We start from the raw sequence: 14823 nt of genomic DNA, 5'->3' as shown, positions 1-14823 counted from the left end.
TGCAGGAAAAAAAAATAGAACCGAGGAGAAACAAAGGTAAATGGACCCCGTTCGTTTTCTCTGAGTTTTTGTGCAGAAATGATAGAGTGGGTAGGGGCTGTAGAACTACGTAAGAGGGACAAAAGCAAATTAAAAACCCCTGTGTGGGTATGAGGGGGACCCCTATAGTCATTGTGTAGTGTGTGCATATACAACACTATTTACAAAGCGTGATCGTGTTTTTAATGCAAAGCCAAGGTGCACTGGAGTTCCTTCCCTTTACTTATTCTCGTCCCACCCAGTATTCTTTCCACCTCCCCACTTCCACCAAAGTCCTGTGGTGTTTGGAATACACACATGTACCTGCACAAACCACGTCCCTCCAGGGACGTGGTTGGGCTCTTGGTTTCCTCCTGCGCTGGAATCTCCACAACTCATATCAGAGACTTCACTCCGGCATCTTCCTCCCAAACTCGCACCTCCTGCCCTCCGGCATCTTCCTCCATAACGCGCACCTCCTGTCCTCCGGCGTCTCCTTCAGTAACTTGCACTTCCTTCTCAGCCACCTCGGCCGCGCCTACCTCTATATTATATCTTCGTTGACCCGGATATCCAGGTTTCCAAAAAAGATCCGGCCTTCCTCTCTCTTGCTGGGACGCCCGGGGCACGACAACATCAGCCCAGTACCTTGCTCTGTGACAGGGTTACTGCCACTCTGTTACAGGGTTAGTTCCGCTTCTTGTGTTTTTCTGTCCGCTGGAGCATGGCCAAAGTACTTGTGTCCTTCCACTGATAACTTCTGTAGCAGTACTTTTTATTCTTTTTTGATTAAGCATTCTGAGAGAGTGTGTGTTTTAGAACTTTCTCCCTCGTGTTCCTTTCTGCTTCTGTCCCCCAACCGCACAGAATCCTGTGTGCTTTTGTGCCTCCCCAATGCTCCCCTCCAGGCTGCTTTTGCACTTTTGAGTGCTCCTGTGCTCCCGCTGCTCTTCTGCATGTTGCACTCTCATCAAGGTGCGTCTGTGCTCCTCCCACATGTTGCTCTTGTTCGTTGGTGTAATTCTCCCTGAGGCGCTCCACATTGCTGCCTCGCGCCTGTGTGCTTTTCGGATCCCCATGTTGCCTCAGTCCCGCCCTGTAGCACTTTACTCATGTATGACGCTGTTTTACAAGTTTCGATACCAGGGCGATCTTCTTATTATCCCAGGCGCTGCAGGTGATTTTCAGCTGTGCCAGGGAGGGGCACTGTGCTGGAAAACACAAGGCTTTCAAAGATGCAACCGTGTTGCACTGGTCTCAATTGCCCTTTCCGTTTGTTCTGCAATTGCAGCTGAAATTAGATGTGGCATACTAGGTTTGAATGGCCGTGCTGTTAACAGAGACAGGTTTTCCTTCGTGTCCATTTTGACTGTTTAATTTTATTTTTTTAAATGTGACTGCCTTAATCAGCAACACCCAGAGTTTCTCTTAATGGTGTTTTCTTTTAGCCTAGGAGTGACTTTTTTTAATCGCCCATAGTTAAGTTGCTGTGGCTGCTCGCTCAGGGCTTGCTTTGTTGCTTCTCAATAAAAATTATTTTAGCCAGTCATGTCATCATGAGTAAGCTGATCCTGAGCCAAAAATAAGGAATTAAAAGAAGAACAGAAAGGCAGGTGGCTATGTTCCTGTTCACTTTTGTACTATGTGCAGAGATAGTTGCACCCAATGCAATAATCTTTGTGCGCATTAAATTACCTCTTTCTCCATCGATTCACTCACAAACGGATCTCTGTAACAAAAGCAGTAATCCACTGAGCTGCCTACATACAATACAGATCTGTGAGTTGCACGTTGTGTTTTACAGCAGGCACATTAACCCTCTGTGCTGCTTCATTAACAGCAGCATTCAGGCTGTCAGAAGGCATCCACAATTCTATCCTTTCCCTTCGCCAGAGGACCAAAAGGGTCAATCACCCTCATTGCCAGTCACTTCAAAATAAGTTGTGAGATCGAGGAATACTTTCTGTATGATGCCCAGTTTGCTCTCCAAGCATCTCACGAGCAAGGCGCCCTTGTATGGGTCCTGTACTCGATCAATGATGTCTGAGCTTTCAGGTACCCCTTTCATGGATTTTATTTCTATAAATATGTGTAATTTATTAACTGGGGTGCTCTGCTGCCTACTGGATCCTGGCGGTATCTTCTTGTTCGGTATTGGCTAGACCGTGAATTTGTTGTCTCAAGGAGACGTGTTGTGTTCAATCTGTGGGCTTCACCCGGCCAATAGGATTACTATTTGCTCACTCCATCATCGCTCTCCTATGCTTTGTTCTAATTTTTGTCCATGACATACATGCATCATGCCTCTTCTCGTGTTTAGCCCTTCCCCAGAGCAGGGACCAAATACACTAGTGTCCATCCACTGCTCTTGTTTTAGGAGCTACTTTTTTCTTTGTGTTTGAGCACTCCACACAAGTACTGGTGTTTTTACATGCTCATCTCCCACCCGCCACATCGCAACCCCAGTCACATCGCCATCACAGCCAAATGCTGCTTTATTTATTTCACTAGCGTGCTCATAATTTTGTCTTTAAACACGCTAGAGAATGTATCTTTTCGCTCACCCCTCTCGAACCTGTAAACACTTCCCAGATCATTTTTCTATTGCATTTGTAAATAATGCGAAAGCGACTCGAAGGTATTTGGGTGCTTTACATGAACACTAGTTCATTTACAGTCAGATATATCTATTTTTAGGCATGGAGAGAATCATAGGACGGTGAGCCTCCCTCCAAGAAGCTTACGAGGGAGTTTTTTTTTCCCCTCTTGTACAGTAGGACTAAAGTAATAAATTAATAGATACTTAAATACACAGTAAGGGAATATATGTGTACGGAATATAATAATGGATATAGTATTTAGAGATTTAAAGTTTTGTTGTATAAACACATACTATCAAGATTTGCAATATTTGAAGTTAATTTATGTGTGTACTTTTCTAACATTATTTGATCTTTCTTCAATTTTTCAATTGCGAAATGCTTGCTGATAAAATAGTTAACATAACATTTGCTCATTGTGATAGATAAAATGAAAGAAGGGATTCATAAGTATCTAATCTAACAACTTATCTAGAAACTATGCAATGACCTATGAACATGTTAAGCATAGAATAATATACACATACATATGTATGCACACATACATAGTATACATACTTATATGCACAGATATATACATACACACACACATGCCTACACACATATACATTTAACCATGTGTAAATATGAATTTTTTTAAACAGGTTTAAAGAGTATGTATATATTTTATTAATGTAAAATAGTAATTATAGATATTTTTTAAATAAATACACATATCTAGAAATGTATACATAATCCGATTATACATGTTTAGCAACACAAGCATATGCATTCCATTGCTGCTTGGATTTGGTGGTTATGAAGGACAGAGCCAACTCTTGAGCAGTCTGCTGAAGACAAGATAGTTATCCGTGGATCTTATATTTGGGGGTAATGAATTCTATAGTTTGGCCGCTTGAACAGAGAAGGATGTACCACCTATTGTCTTTTTCTTATATGGTGGTGATTTAAGGTGGGGTGCGAATCTTGAGTGGAGGTTTCTTTGTTGAATGTATTTGGTGATTTTATTCCTGATGAAAAGTGGTCCTTGTCCATGTATTGTTTTGTGGGTGATACAAAGCAGCTTGAAGGTGGATCTTCTGGCCACCGGTAACCAATGTACTGACTTTAAGGCAGGGGAGATGTGGGCTTGAGGCTTTACATGTAGTAGTAGTCTGGCAGCCGAGTTCTGAATGCGCTGTCGTTTCTTCATAGTAGATAGATATGATCCACGGTAGAGGCCATTGGCGTAATTTAGTTTAGATAGTGCAAGAGAGATAGCAGCCTGGACCTTGGGTGGAAATCCGAGGTGGGGGTAAATGCATCACAGTTTTTTCAAGGTGATGAAGCTTCACTGTGCTAATTTGTCCACTTGGGCATTCATTGTTAACTTGGAGGCCATGGTAATTCCAAAGTTTTTACCTTCCTTAGATACTTGAGGGGGTGGTACCAGATCATTAGGCCAGGTGCCCAGACAGTCATCATTTTTCCTGTTGCCACATGTGAGTATTTCCATTTTGGAAGCATTCAGTTTGAGATGACTCCAAGTCATCCACTGATCAACGGCTCTGAGGCAACTGAAGATTTGTGAGTTTTCAATGTCTTTTGGGCATTCCAATTTAAGGAATATTTGTGTGTCATCTGCATAGTTGTAGCATGTGAGCTGAAATGTATTGATCAATTATGGTAAGGACTTCATGTAGATGTTGAAAAGCATAGGGGAGATGATTGTACTGTCACAATACTCAGCTGGAACTTCGCTGTCGCCAACGTAAGCAGTAGCACAAGCAAAATAATGTTTGTACCTTGTGCTGTCCTACCTTCACCACAGCTTTGGGGTTGTACTTTAATACCGGTAATTCAAATAAATTCTCTATTACGTCACATAAAGCGATTTTTGCTTTTTTCCTGGGCCACACAAAAAAATACATTGAAAAAAAAAGTTAATAAACAGCAAATATTGCTGAATTAGTAATTATTCATTTTACGGCACCTGAAATCTCAAAAATAACAACTGATCCCTCAAATACAGAATAGGGAGATAAATATGAAAATGTGGACTTTTTTTGTTTTTACTGTAAGAATATGCAGCAAAACTCTAGCAGAGTAGTAGCATTTATAATCCAGACGGACTGGAGTCCTTGCAGGCTCTTCTTGGCAATTTGTCAACATCCGGTGCCAGTTCTGCCTCGCCAAAGGCACTGAAGACATATATTTTCACACTTAACGTGGACGTTATTTCACGCAGGCTGCAGTGGCAGGCCTGTGTAAGAACTGTCTGAGCTCCCTATGGGTGGCAAAAGAAATGCTGCAGCCCATAGGGATCTCCTGGATCCCCAATACCCTGGGTACCTAAGTACCATATACAAGGGAATTATGGGCCATATGTACGAACACTTTTTCCCATAGACACAGAATGGGTAAAAACCTTTGCTACATCTGGCCCTATATGTGGGTACCAGTGTGCCAATGAGAATTGGTAAATTTAGTCACTAGCCTGCAGTGACAAATTTTAGAAAGCAGAGAGAGCATAAACACTGAGGTTCTGGTTAGCAGAGCCTCAGTGATACAGTTAGGCACCACACAGGGAACACATACAGGGCACATACTATGAGCACTGGGGTCCTCCCTGGCAGGATCCCAGTGACACAAGGGCTTAAACAACATACATACAGTGAAATATGGGGGTAACATGCCAGGCAAGATGGTACTTTCTTATACAACCCCCCCCCCCAACCAAACGAAGGACAATAAGACTAGCCATGACCTGATGAGTCTTCATTGTCTAAGTGGTAATATATGGAGAGTCCATCTGCATTGGAGTGGGTACTCCCAGGTCTATGTTCCACTGTATAGTCCATTCCCTGTAGAGATATGTACCAGCTCAACAATTTAGGGTTTTCACCTTTCATTTGTTTTAGCCAAAGTAGAGGTTTGTGGTCTGTCTGAACAATAAAGTGAGTGCCAAACAGGTATGGCCTCAACTTTTTCAGTGCCCAGCCCACAGCAAAGGCCTCCCTCTCTATGGCAGACCAACGCTTTTCTCTAGGGGTGAACCTTCTGCTGATAAAAGCAACTGGTTGATCCTGGCCCTCAGAATTCAGTTGTGATAAGACTGCCCCTACCCCTAATTCAGATGCATCAGTTTGAACAATGACTTTCTTGGAGTAACATGGGCTTTTTAGGACAAGTGCAGAGCACATGGCCTGTTTGAGCTCCTCAAATGCTTTCTGACAGCTAGCTGTCCATAATACCTTTTTAGGCATTTTCTTGCTTGTGAGATCATTAAGAGGGGCTGCTATGGAGCCATAATTTGTGATGAATCTCCTATAGTACCCTGTGAGGTCTAAAAAGGCTCTCACCTGGGTCTGAGTTGTAGGGGAAACCCAATCCATGATTGTGTGGATTTTCCCCTTTAGTGGTGCAATCTGTTCTCCACCTACCAGGTGGCCCAGATAAACCACTTTCCCCGGCCCTATCTGGTACTTCGAGGCCTTGATAGTGAGGCCTGCCTTTTGCAGGGCCTCCAAAACTTTCCAAAGGTGGACCAGGTGCTCATCCCAGGTTGAGCTAAAGACAGCAATATCATCAAGATATGCTGGACTGAAAGCTTCCAACCCTTGCAGGACTGTGTTCACCAACCTCTGAAAAGTGGCAGGTGCATTTTGCAAACCAAAGGGCATTACTGTGAATTGGTAGTGTCCTCCTATAGTAGAAAAAGCAGTCTTTGGTTTAGCATCTTCTGCCAATCTGATCTGCCAATACCCTGCAGTCAGATCAAAAGTGCTAAGATACTTGGCAGAAGCCAGTGTATCAATAAGCTCATCTTCCCTGAGTATAGGGTAGGGTGAGCATCGGTTTTTGTTACCTGATTGAGCCCTCTGTACTCTACACAAAACCTCATCTCCCTCTTTCCATCTTTGGTGTGAGGTTTTGGTACAAGCACCACTGGGCTAGTCCACGGGCTTTCAGAAGGTTCAATCACCCCCAAGTCCAACATTTTCTGCACCTCTTGTTTAATGCAGTCTCTGACATGGTCAGGCTGCCTATAAATTTTACTTTTGACAGGCAGTCTGTCTCCAGTGTCAATTGTGTGTTCACACCAGGATGTTGTACCTGGTACAAGTGAAAAGAGGTCTGAAAATTGGCTTAGGAGATTGATGCAGTTGTCTATCTGTTCTGCAGTCAGACAGTCTGCTAAAACTACTCCTTCCACTAAGGCATCTGCTTCAGTGGTGGAGAAGAGATCAGGGAGAGGGTCACTCTCTTCTTCCTGTCCCTCATCTGTTGCCATGAGCAGGGTGAGATCAGCCCTGTCATAGTAGGGTTTTGGGCGGTTGACATGAATCACCCTAAGGGGACTCCTGGCAGTGCCCAGGTCTACCAAATAGGTAACCTCACCCTTCTTCTCAACAATTAGATGGGGTCCACTCCATTTGTCTTGGAGAGCTCTTGGGGCCACAGGCTCCAATACCCATACCTTCTGTCCTGGTTGGTACTGGATCAGAACAGCCTTCTGGTCATGCCATTGCTTTTGCAGCTCCTGGCTGGCCTGAAGGTTTTTACTGGCCTTTTTCATGTACTCAGCCATTCTGGATCTTAGGCCAAGTACATAATCCACTATGTCCTGTTTAGGAGCTTTTAAAGGTTGTTCCCAACCCTCCTTCACAAGAGTGAGTGGACCTCTTACAGGGTGCCCAAAGAGGAGTTCAAAGGGACAGAAGCCCACTCCTTTCTGGGGTAACTCCCTGTAAGCAAAAAGGAGGCAAGGTAACAGGACATCCCATTTCCTCCTGAGTTTTTCAGGGAGTCCCATTATCATACCTTTGTGAGTTTGTATGGAGGAGTTGTAGTGGTCCTTAAAGGTATGGCTTCAGGATATCTTATGGCATGGTCCACAACCACCAAAATAAATCTATTGCCTGAAGCAGTAGGAGGGTCAAGGGGGCCAACTACGTCAACCCCTACCCTTTCAAAGGGCACCCCAACCACTGGAAGTGGAATTAGAGGGGCCTTTGGAGTGCCACCAGTCTTGCCACTGGCTTGGCAGGTCACACAAGACTTGCAAAAAACGTTGGTGGCCTCTGACATACGAGGTCAGTGAAACAAGGGGACAAGTCCTTCCCAAGTTTTTATCTGGCCCAAATGCCCAGCCAAAGGAATGTCATGTGCTAGAGTGAGAAGAAACTCTCTGTACTGCAGGGGAATGACCAATCTCCTGGCTGCTCCAGGTTTTGGGTCCCTTGCCTCTGTGTACAAGAGGTCATCTTCCCAGTATACTCTATGACTGTCACTGACATCCCCATTTTGCTGTTTGACAGCTTGCTGTCTAAGACCCTCTAATGTGGGACAGGTTTGCTGTGCCACACTCAGCTCTTTCCTGGCAGGCCCCCTCCACCCAAAAGCTCAGCAGTGTCTGCTGCCCGCTCCTCTGGTGTAGGTTCTGCACAAGAGGGAAATTCCTCTTCCTCAGAAGGGGAATCATCTGTAGAGGGAGGGATAGTGGGTAGGGATTTACCCTTGCTACCCCAAGCTTTAGGGAGCACTTGGTCCATTGTTCCAGGATCCAAGTTACCCTGTCCTTTTTGCTTTTTGGCCTGAGCCCTGATTAAAGCAAAAATATGCCCAGGAATGCCCAGCATTGCTGCATGAGCCTCCAACTCCACTTCTGCCCAAGCTGATGTCTCTAAATCATTCCATACTAGACAGTCTACAGGTAAATCTGAGGCAACCACAACTTTCTTTGGACCAGTGCCCCCCCCGTGGAGATTCAAATTCACAACAGCCATGGGGTGGCTAGGAGTGTTGTTATGAGCGTCTGTCACTTGGTACTGCTGACCAAGTAGGTGTTGCTCAGGGTGGACCAGTTTTTCCATCACCATAGTTACACTGGCTCCTGTATCCCTGTAGGCCTGAACCTCAACACCATTTATTAGGGGAAGTTGCTTGTACTTATCCATATTAAGGAGACAAGCAACCAAGGTGGCCAAATCAATGGCACCCTCAGAGACTAAAACAGCCTCTGTGGTCTCCCTAACAAGACAAACCCCAACTACATTGCCAATAGTGAGCCCCGCTACACCCTTGGATTGGCTATTAGTAGTAGATTTCCCACCACCACTGCTATTACTAGAATTTGCAGCAGGGGTTGTGGTGGTGGGAGGTTTGGTGTTTTTCTTTGGACAACTGGAATCAGTTGCCCAATGGCCTTTGACTTTACAAAAATAACACCAAGGCTTTTTAGGATGATTGTTGGAAGAGGATTTGGACCCACCACCCCCAGAGGATTTTTGTGGTCCTGATGAAGACTCAGAATGTTTACTTTTGTCTCCACCCTTGTCAGAAGACTTACCATCCTTCTTCTTGCCATTCTTGTCACCCCCTGTATGAACTTTTCTGTTCACCCTTGTTCTGACCCACTTGTCTGCCTTCTTTCCCAACTCTTGGCGATAGGTCAGATCCGAGTCCACTAGGTATTGGTGCAACAAGTCAGACACACAGTTGTTCAGAATATGCTCTCTCAGAATAAGATCATACAGGCTCTCATAGTCAGATACCTTACTGCCATGTAACCACCCTTCCAAGGCCTTCACTGAACAGTCCACAAAATCTGTCCAGTCTTGAGAACTCTTTTCTGGTGTCTCTGAACTTAATCCTGTATTGTTCAGTGGTTAAGCCAAATCCATCCAAGAGTGCATCTTTTAATACTGTGTAGTTGTTAGCTTCACTTTCTCGAACAGTAAGGAGGCTATCCCTACCCTTTCCAGTGAAAGATAGCCACAACATAGCAGCCCACTGCCTTTGAGGGACCAACTGTACCATACAGGCCCTCTCAAGTGCAGCAAACCACTTATTGATGTCATGCCCCTCCTTGTAAGGGTGGACTATCTTGTGCAGATTCTTGGAATGTTGCTCTCTATCAGGATTGCTCTCAGGAATACTACTGCTGCCACCATGGGGAACTAACCCCAACCTCTGTCTTTCCTTCTCAATGTCTAGGGATTCCCTATCTACGGCCAGCTGTTGCTGTTTAAGCTTCAGTCTGGTCTCCTCAACCCTCAACTTTTTGAGTTCCCTTTCTAACAAGTTATCCTCAATGCTTTGACACAGATGACAAATTAGAAACTTCAGAGGGGGACCTGTCCCTAACTGTCTGGACCCTAGTAATCTGGCCTCTAGGGAAAAATAATTCCCTACTGTTATGGGAACTTTTCTCACTGCCAGCATCACTAGGTGCCCTGCTAGAGGGCAGACCCTTGTCAGAACCCTCCCCAGCTTCTCCAGGGGACTCCTCTGAGTCAGACTGGGTAGCTTCTCCCTTTTCTAATCTCTCATTTGATGGTCCAGACTGGTTCTGGTCATCCACAATAAGCATATTAAAAAGAAACTCTTTTGTAGGGTTCTTTCCTATACATAAACCTATATCCAGGCAGAGACCCCTTAAACTCTTGTAGTTCAAACTCTCATATGTTGCATTAACAGTCTTGAGAGTGGAATCTACAACAGACATGATAGTAAAAGGTTTAAGGATAGGGAGAAGAGAAAAAAAGTTTCAGAACTTTTGAAAGCACAGAGAAAAAACTTTTTCTAACGTTTAGAAGTTGTAAGAAACTTTTCAGAACGTTGTAAAAAGTTTTTGGATAGAAAAGCAAACTTTTTGGGTTAAGTGTACATGCACTGTACTGTTTGGTATATGATTCTCTTATGAAAAGTACAAAATGACAAAGTGGTAAAGTAGTAAAGTAGTTACAAGTACTTATCCCACCGCTGCCACCAATGTAGGAGGCTGGCCTGGCTTGTAGTGGGTACCAAAAGGTACTTACACCTTGTGCCAGGTCCAGTTATACCTTATTAGTAGAAGAGAGGTGTTTCTAGCAGCTTAGGCTGATAGAAGGTAGTTATGGCAAAGCAGCTTAGGCTGAACTAGGAGACATGCAAAGCTCCTACTATACCACTTAGATCATATGAACAATATCATAAGAAAACACAATACACAGAGTTACTAAAAATAAAGGTACTTTATTGTTATGACAATATGCCACAAGTATCTCAGTGAGTACCCTCAGTAAGAAGGTAAGTAATATAAACAAGTTATATGTACACAAACCCAAAATAGGTAAGTAAGAGTCAGAAAAGTAATGCAAACAGTGTAGAATTACAAAAGGTTGCAATAGGCAGACATAGGTCTAGGGGCAACACAAACCATTTACTCCAAAAGGGGAATGCGAATCACAAATGGACCCCAGACCTATGGGAGCTTGTAGAGGGTCGCTGGGACTGTAAGAAAACAGTCAGGGTGTCCAAGATACCCCACCCCAATACCCTGAAAAGTTGGAGTAAAGTACACCTACTACCCCAAAAGAGCACAATAGTCGTGATAGGGGGATTTTGCAAGAACAACAAACACCAGCAGTGCACTGAAGACAGATTCCTGGACCTGAAGACCTGCAAAGCAAGGGGACCAAGTCCAATAGTCGCGACAGTGTCCGGGGGGGGGGGGGGGGGGGCAGGAGCCCAGGAAACCCCGGATGAAGGTGCAAGGAAGCTGCCTCCGGATGGAAGAAGCTTGGAATTCTGCAAGAACGAAGAGGACTAGGAACTTTCCCTTTGGATGGAAGATGTCCCACGTCGCGATGAAGGTTGCAGAAGTGTTCCCACTAAGAAATACCGCAAACAAGCCTTGCTAGCTGCAAGGGTCACGGTAGAGTTTTTTGGGTGCTGCTGAGAACCAAGAAGGACCAGGATGTTGCCCCTTGCAGGAGGAGACAGAGGGGGCGCTCAGCAACTCAGAGAGCCCTCACAGAAGCAGGCAGCACCCACAGAAGTACCTGAACAGGCACTTGGAAGATTTGTGAACCGGAGTCCACGCAGAGTTACAAAAGAGGGTCCCACGACGTCGGAGGCCAACTCAACGGGTTGAGCACTGCAGGACGGAGTGCTGGGGACCCAGGTTAGGCTGTGCACAAAGGAAATCCTGGAAGAGTGCACAGAAGCCGGAGCAGCTGCAAATCACGCAGTACACAGGTTTGCAGTCTAGCGTGGAGAGGCAAGGACTTACCTCCACCAAACTTGGACTGAAGAGTCACTGGATTGTGGGAGTCACTTGGATAGAATTCCTGTGATCCAGGGACCACGCTCGTCAGGATGAGAGGGGATCCAGAGGACCAGTGTTGCAGTCTTTTGGTGCCTGCGTTAGCAGGGGGGAAGATTCCGTCGACCCACGGGAGATTTCTTCTTGGCTTCTGGTGCAGGGTGAAGGCAGGCGACCCCCAGAGCATGCACCACCAGGAAACAGCCGAGAAAGCCGGCAGGATGAGGTGCTACAATGTTGCTGGTAGTCGTCTTGCTACTTTGTTGCGGTTTTGCAGGCGTCCTGGAGCAGTCAGCGGTAGATACTTGGTAGAAGTCGAAGAGGGAGATGCAGAGGAACTCTAGTGAGCTCGTGCTTTCATTATCTGAAGAATTCCCCAAAGCAGAGACCCTAAATAGCCAGAAAAGGAGGTTTGGCTACCAAGAAAGGAGGATTGGCCACCAAGAAAGGTAAGAGTCTATCAGAGGGGGTCTCTGACGTCACCTGCTGGCACTGGCCACGCAGTCCAGTGTGCCCCCAACACCTCTGTTTCCAAGATGGCAGAGGTCTGGGACACACTGGAGGAGCTCTGGGCACCTCCCCTGGGAGGTACTGGTCAGGGGAGAGGTCACTCCCCTTTCCTTTGTCCAGTTTCACGCCAGAGCAGGGCTGGGGGATCCCTGAACCGGTGTAGACTGGCTTATGCAGAGATAGGCACCATCTGTGCCCATCAAAGCATTTCCAGAGGCTGGGGGAGGCTTCTCCTCCCCAGCCCTTCACACCTATTTCTAAAGGGAGAGGGTGTAACACCCTCTCTCAGAGGAAATCCTTTGTTCTGCCTTCCTGGGCCAGGGCTGCCTGGACCCCAGGAGGGGCAGAAACCTGTCTGAGGGGTTGGCAGCAGCTGCAGTGGAAACCCCGGAAATGCAGTTTGGCAATACCCGGGTTCTGTGCTAGAGACCCGGGGGATCATGGAATTGTCCCCCCAATACCAGAATGGTATTGGGGTGACAATTCCATGATCTTAGACATGTTACATGGCCATGTTCGGAGTTACCATTGCGACGCTATACATAGGTAGTGACCTATGTATAGTGCACGTGTGTAATGGTGTCCCCGCACTCACAAAGTCCGGGGAATTTGCCCTGAACGATGTGGGGGCACCTTGGCTAGTGCCAGGGTGCCCACACACTAAGTAACTTGGCACCCAACCTTCACCAGGTGAAGGTTAGACATATAGGTGACTTATAAGTTACTTATGTGCAGTGTAAAATGGCTGTGAAATAATGTGGATGTTATTTCACGCAGGCTGCAGTGGCAGGCCTGTGTAAGAATTGTCTGAGCTCCCTATGGGTGGCAAAAGAAATGCTGCAGCCCATAGGGATCTCCTGGAACCCCAATACCCTGGGTACCTAAGTACCATATACAAGGGAATTATATGAGTGTACCAGTGTGTCAATGAGAATTGGTAAATTTAGTCACTAGCCTGCAGTGACAAATTTTAGAAAGCAGAGAGAGCATAAACACTGAGGTTCTGGTTAGCAGGGCCTCGGTGATACAGTTAGGCACCACACAGGGAACACATACAGGGCACATACTATGAGCACTGGGGTCCTGCCTGGCAGGATCCCAGTGACACAAGGGCTAAAACAACATACATACAGTGAAATATGGGGGTAACATGCCAGGCAAGATGGTACTTTCCTACACATGGGACTCAGGAGGAGATAGCCTTGGTCTTCAACTTTTATACAGGCGCACAGAAAATGGTGCAAAAAAAAAAAAAAAGAGATTCAATTTTCTTGTGACCTATGCCTCTGCCTTCATCTTCAACAACAAAAGCAGAAAGGTATATGTTCAATATGTTTTTAGTGATACAGCTCTGCAGAAATATTAATTCATAATGCTTTAAGCTTGCAGCCATTCAAGATGGAGTCCATCACATTTCTCTATAATCTTACAGTCAAACTGGCATGGTCTAGTCGCACTATTTCCAATTTCCAGTCCCCTTGTCCATATTCCAACCCATAACCAATCAAGCAGAAAAGGAGCACTACCTTCCTGTCATTGCATGTTATGGTATTGGGTGCGGAGCTGTCGTATGAAAATCTATAAGAAGAAATAATTATTTTTTAGGTAAGACTTCAACTGACAAACAAAAATTTAATTTCCTATCAAAATAAGGAAAGTGATTTCCTCACACCTCCCCCTCAAAAACATAGAAAAAGTTTAATAAAGGCACTCTAGTTAGACAAAAAATACAAAGTTGGTGCTCACCCTCTTGGATTGGAACTGTTGGATGAAGTTGACTGTTTTCTTTAACTCATAAACCTCTTCCAGGTCATCAGCCAGTGTTCTGTTGCAGTTTTCCTTGGCGACAGAGGCCTGCTTCATGACCTCGGCACTGTCGCTGCTAAATTGCATCGCCATGGTCACCCCAAGGTCACTCTCACTCACGCTGAAATCAACAAGAGAACATGCACAGCCTTATTACAGATGCATAACAAGCATTGAGAAGAACATGTTCAGTTCCGGTCATGTCCATCACCTTTCTCAGGCTGGCTTCATAAATAGTTTTTATGAAGCAATAACCCTATAGGTCCCATGTCGTGGTATAGAGGTTGATGAAATAACTTCTGGGCACCTAAACTTATAAATCACTGATATAAATCAATATGACATGGCTCTATGGAATGAAGAAAATTGGCTTTTATGATCTCTTTGATGAATTAATGATTGGAATACAATGCTTGTCAGACATTTTTAATCAACATTTTTCAACAAAACCTAAGTCTGCTCAGGTCGATAAACTTTAAATATCTCAGTTTGGACAACCCAGTATAGTGACCATCTGTGTGGATTGTGATGATAACAAATACCATTAAGGGAACTTCAGAGCTGCTCAAAGCTGTCAGCTTACTGAGAACCATGAACTTCTATCACACTACTAAGCGCTATGAACCATAAAGAAATAATCACACCTCAGACGTCCTTGTGCACGGCATTGAACCAGTTCTTAGACAGGGTCAAAAATAAAGAGAACACCCTTCCAAACACACACCCTACATTGTGTAGCATGCTGCCAATGTAGGCAAGGGCTTCAGCTCCCCACAGAGGGGTAGTAAGTGGAAAATAAATGCAACACCACAAATCTAG

At 45.1% G+C, this 14823-nt stretch overlaps 1 protein-coding gene across 4 annotated transcripts in view; it reads right to left on the bottom strand.

Moving 5' to 3' along the window:
* Positions 1-14823, bottom strand: part of DPH2 (diphthamide biosynthesis 2) — a 97350-nt gene that overhangs the window by 76131 nt on the left and 6396 nt on the right. For 3 of the 4 annotated variants that reach the window (XM_069232854.1, XM_069232853.1, XM_069232852.1), the window contains exon 2: positions 13945-14125. In XM_069232854.1, coding sequence (XP_069088955.1) covers positions 13945-14097 — 153 coding nt within the window. In that variant the 5' untranslated portion in view covers positions 14098-14125. Of the gene's footprint in view, positions 1-342; positions 506-13944; positions 14126-14823 lie in introns of those variants that run through there. The other variant, XM_069232855.1, reaches the window with a different exon arrangement.

This window comes from Pleurodeles waltl, chromosome 4_2, assembly GCF_031143425.1.
Source record: "Pleurodeles waltl isolate 20211129_DDA chromosome 4_2, aPleWal1.hap1.20221129, whole genome shotgun sequence".
Classification (NCBI taxonomy): Eukaryota; Metazoa; Chordata; class Amphibia; order Caudata; family Salamandridae; genus Pleurodeles; species Pleurodeles waltl.
Note: the sequence above shows the minus strand (reverse complement) of the source record. Positions and strands in the feature narration are given on the sequence as shown.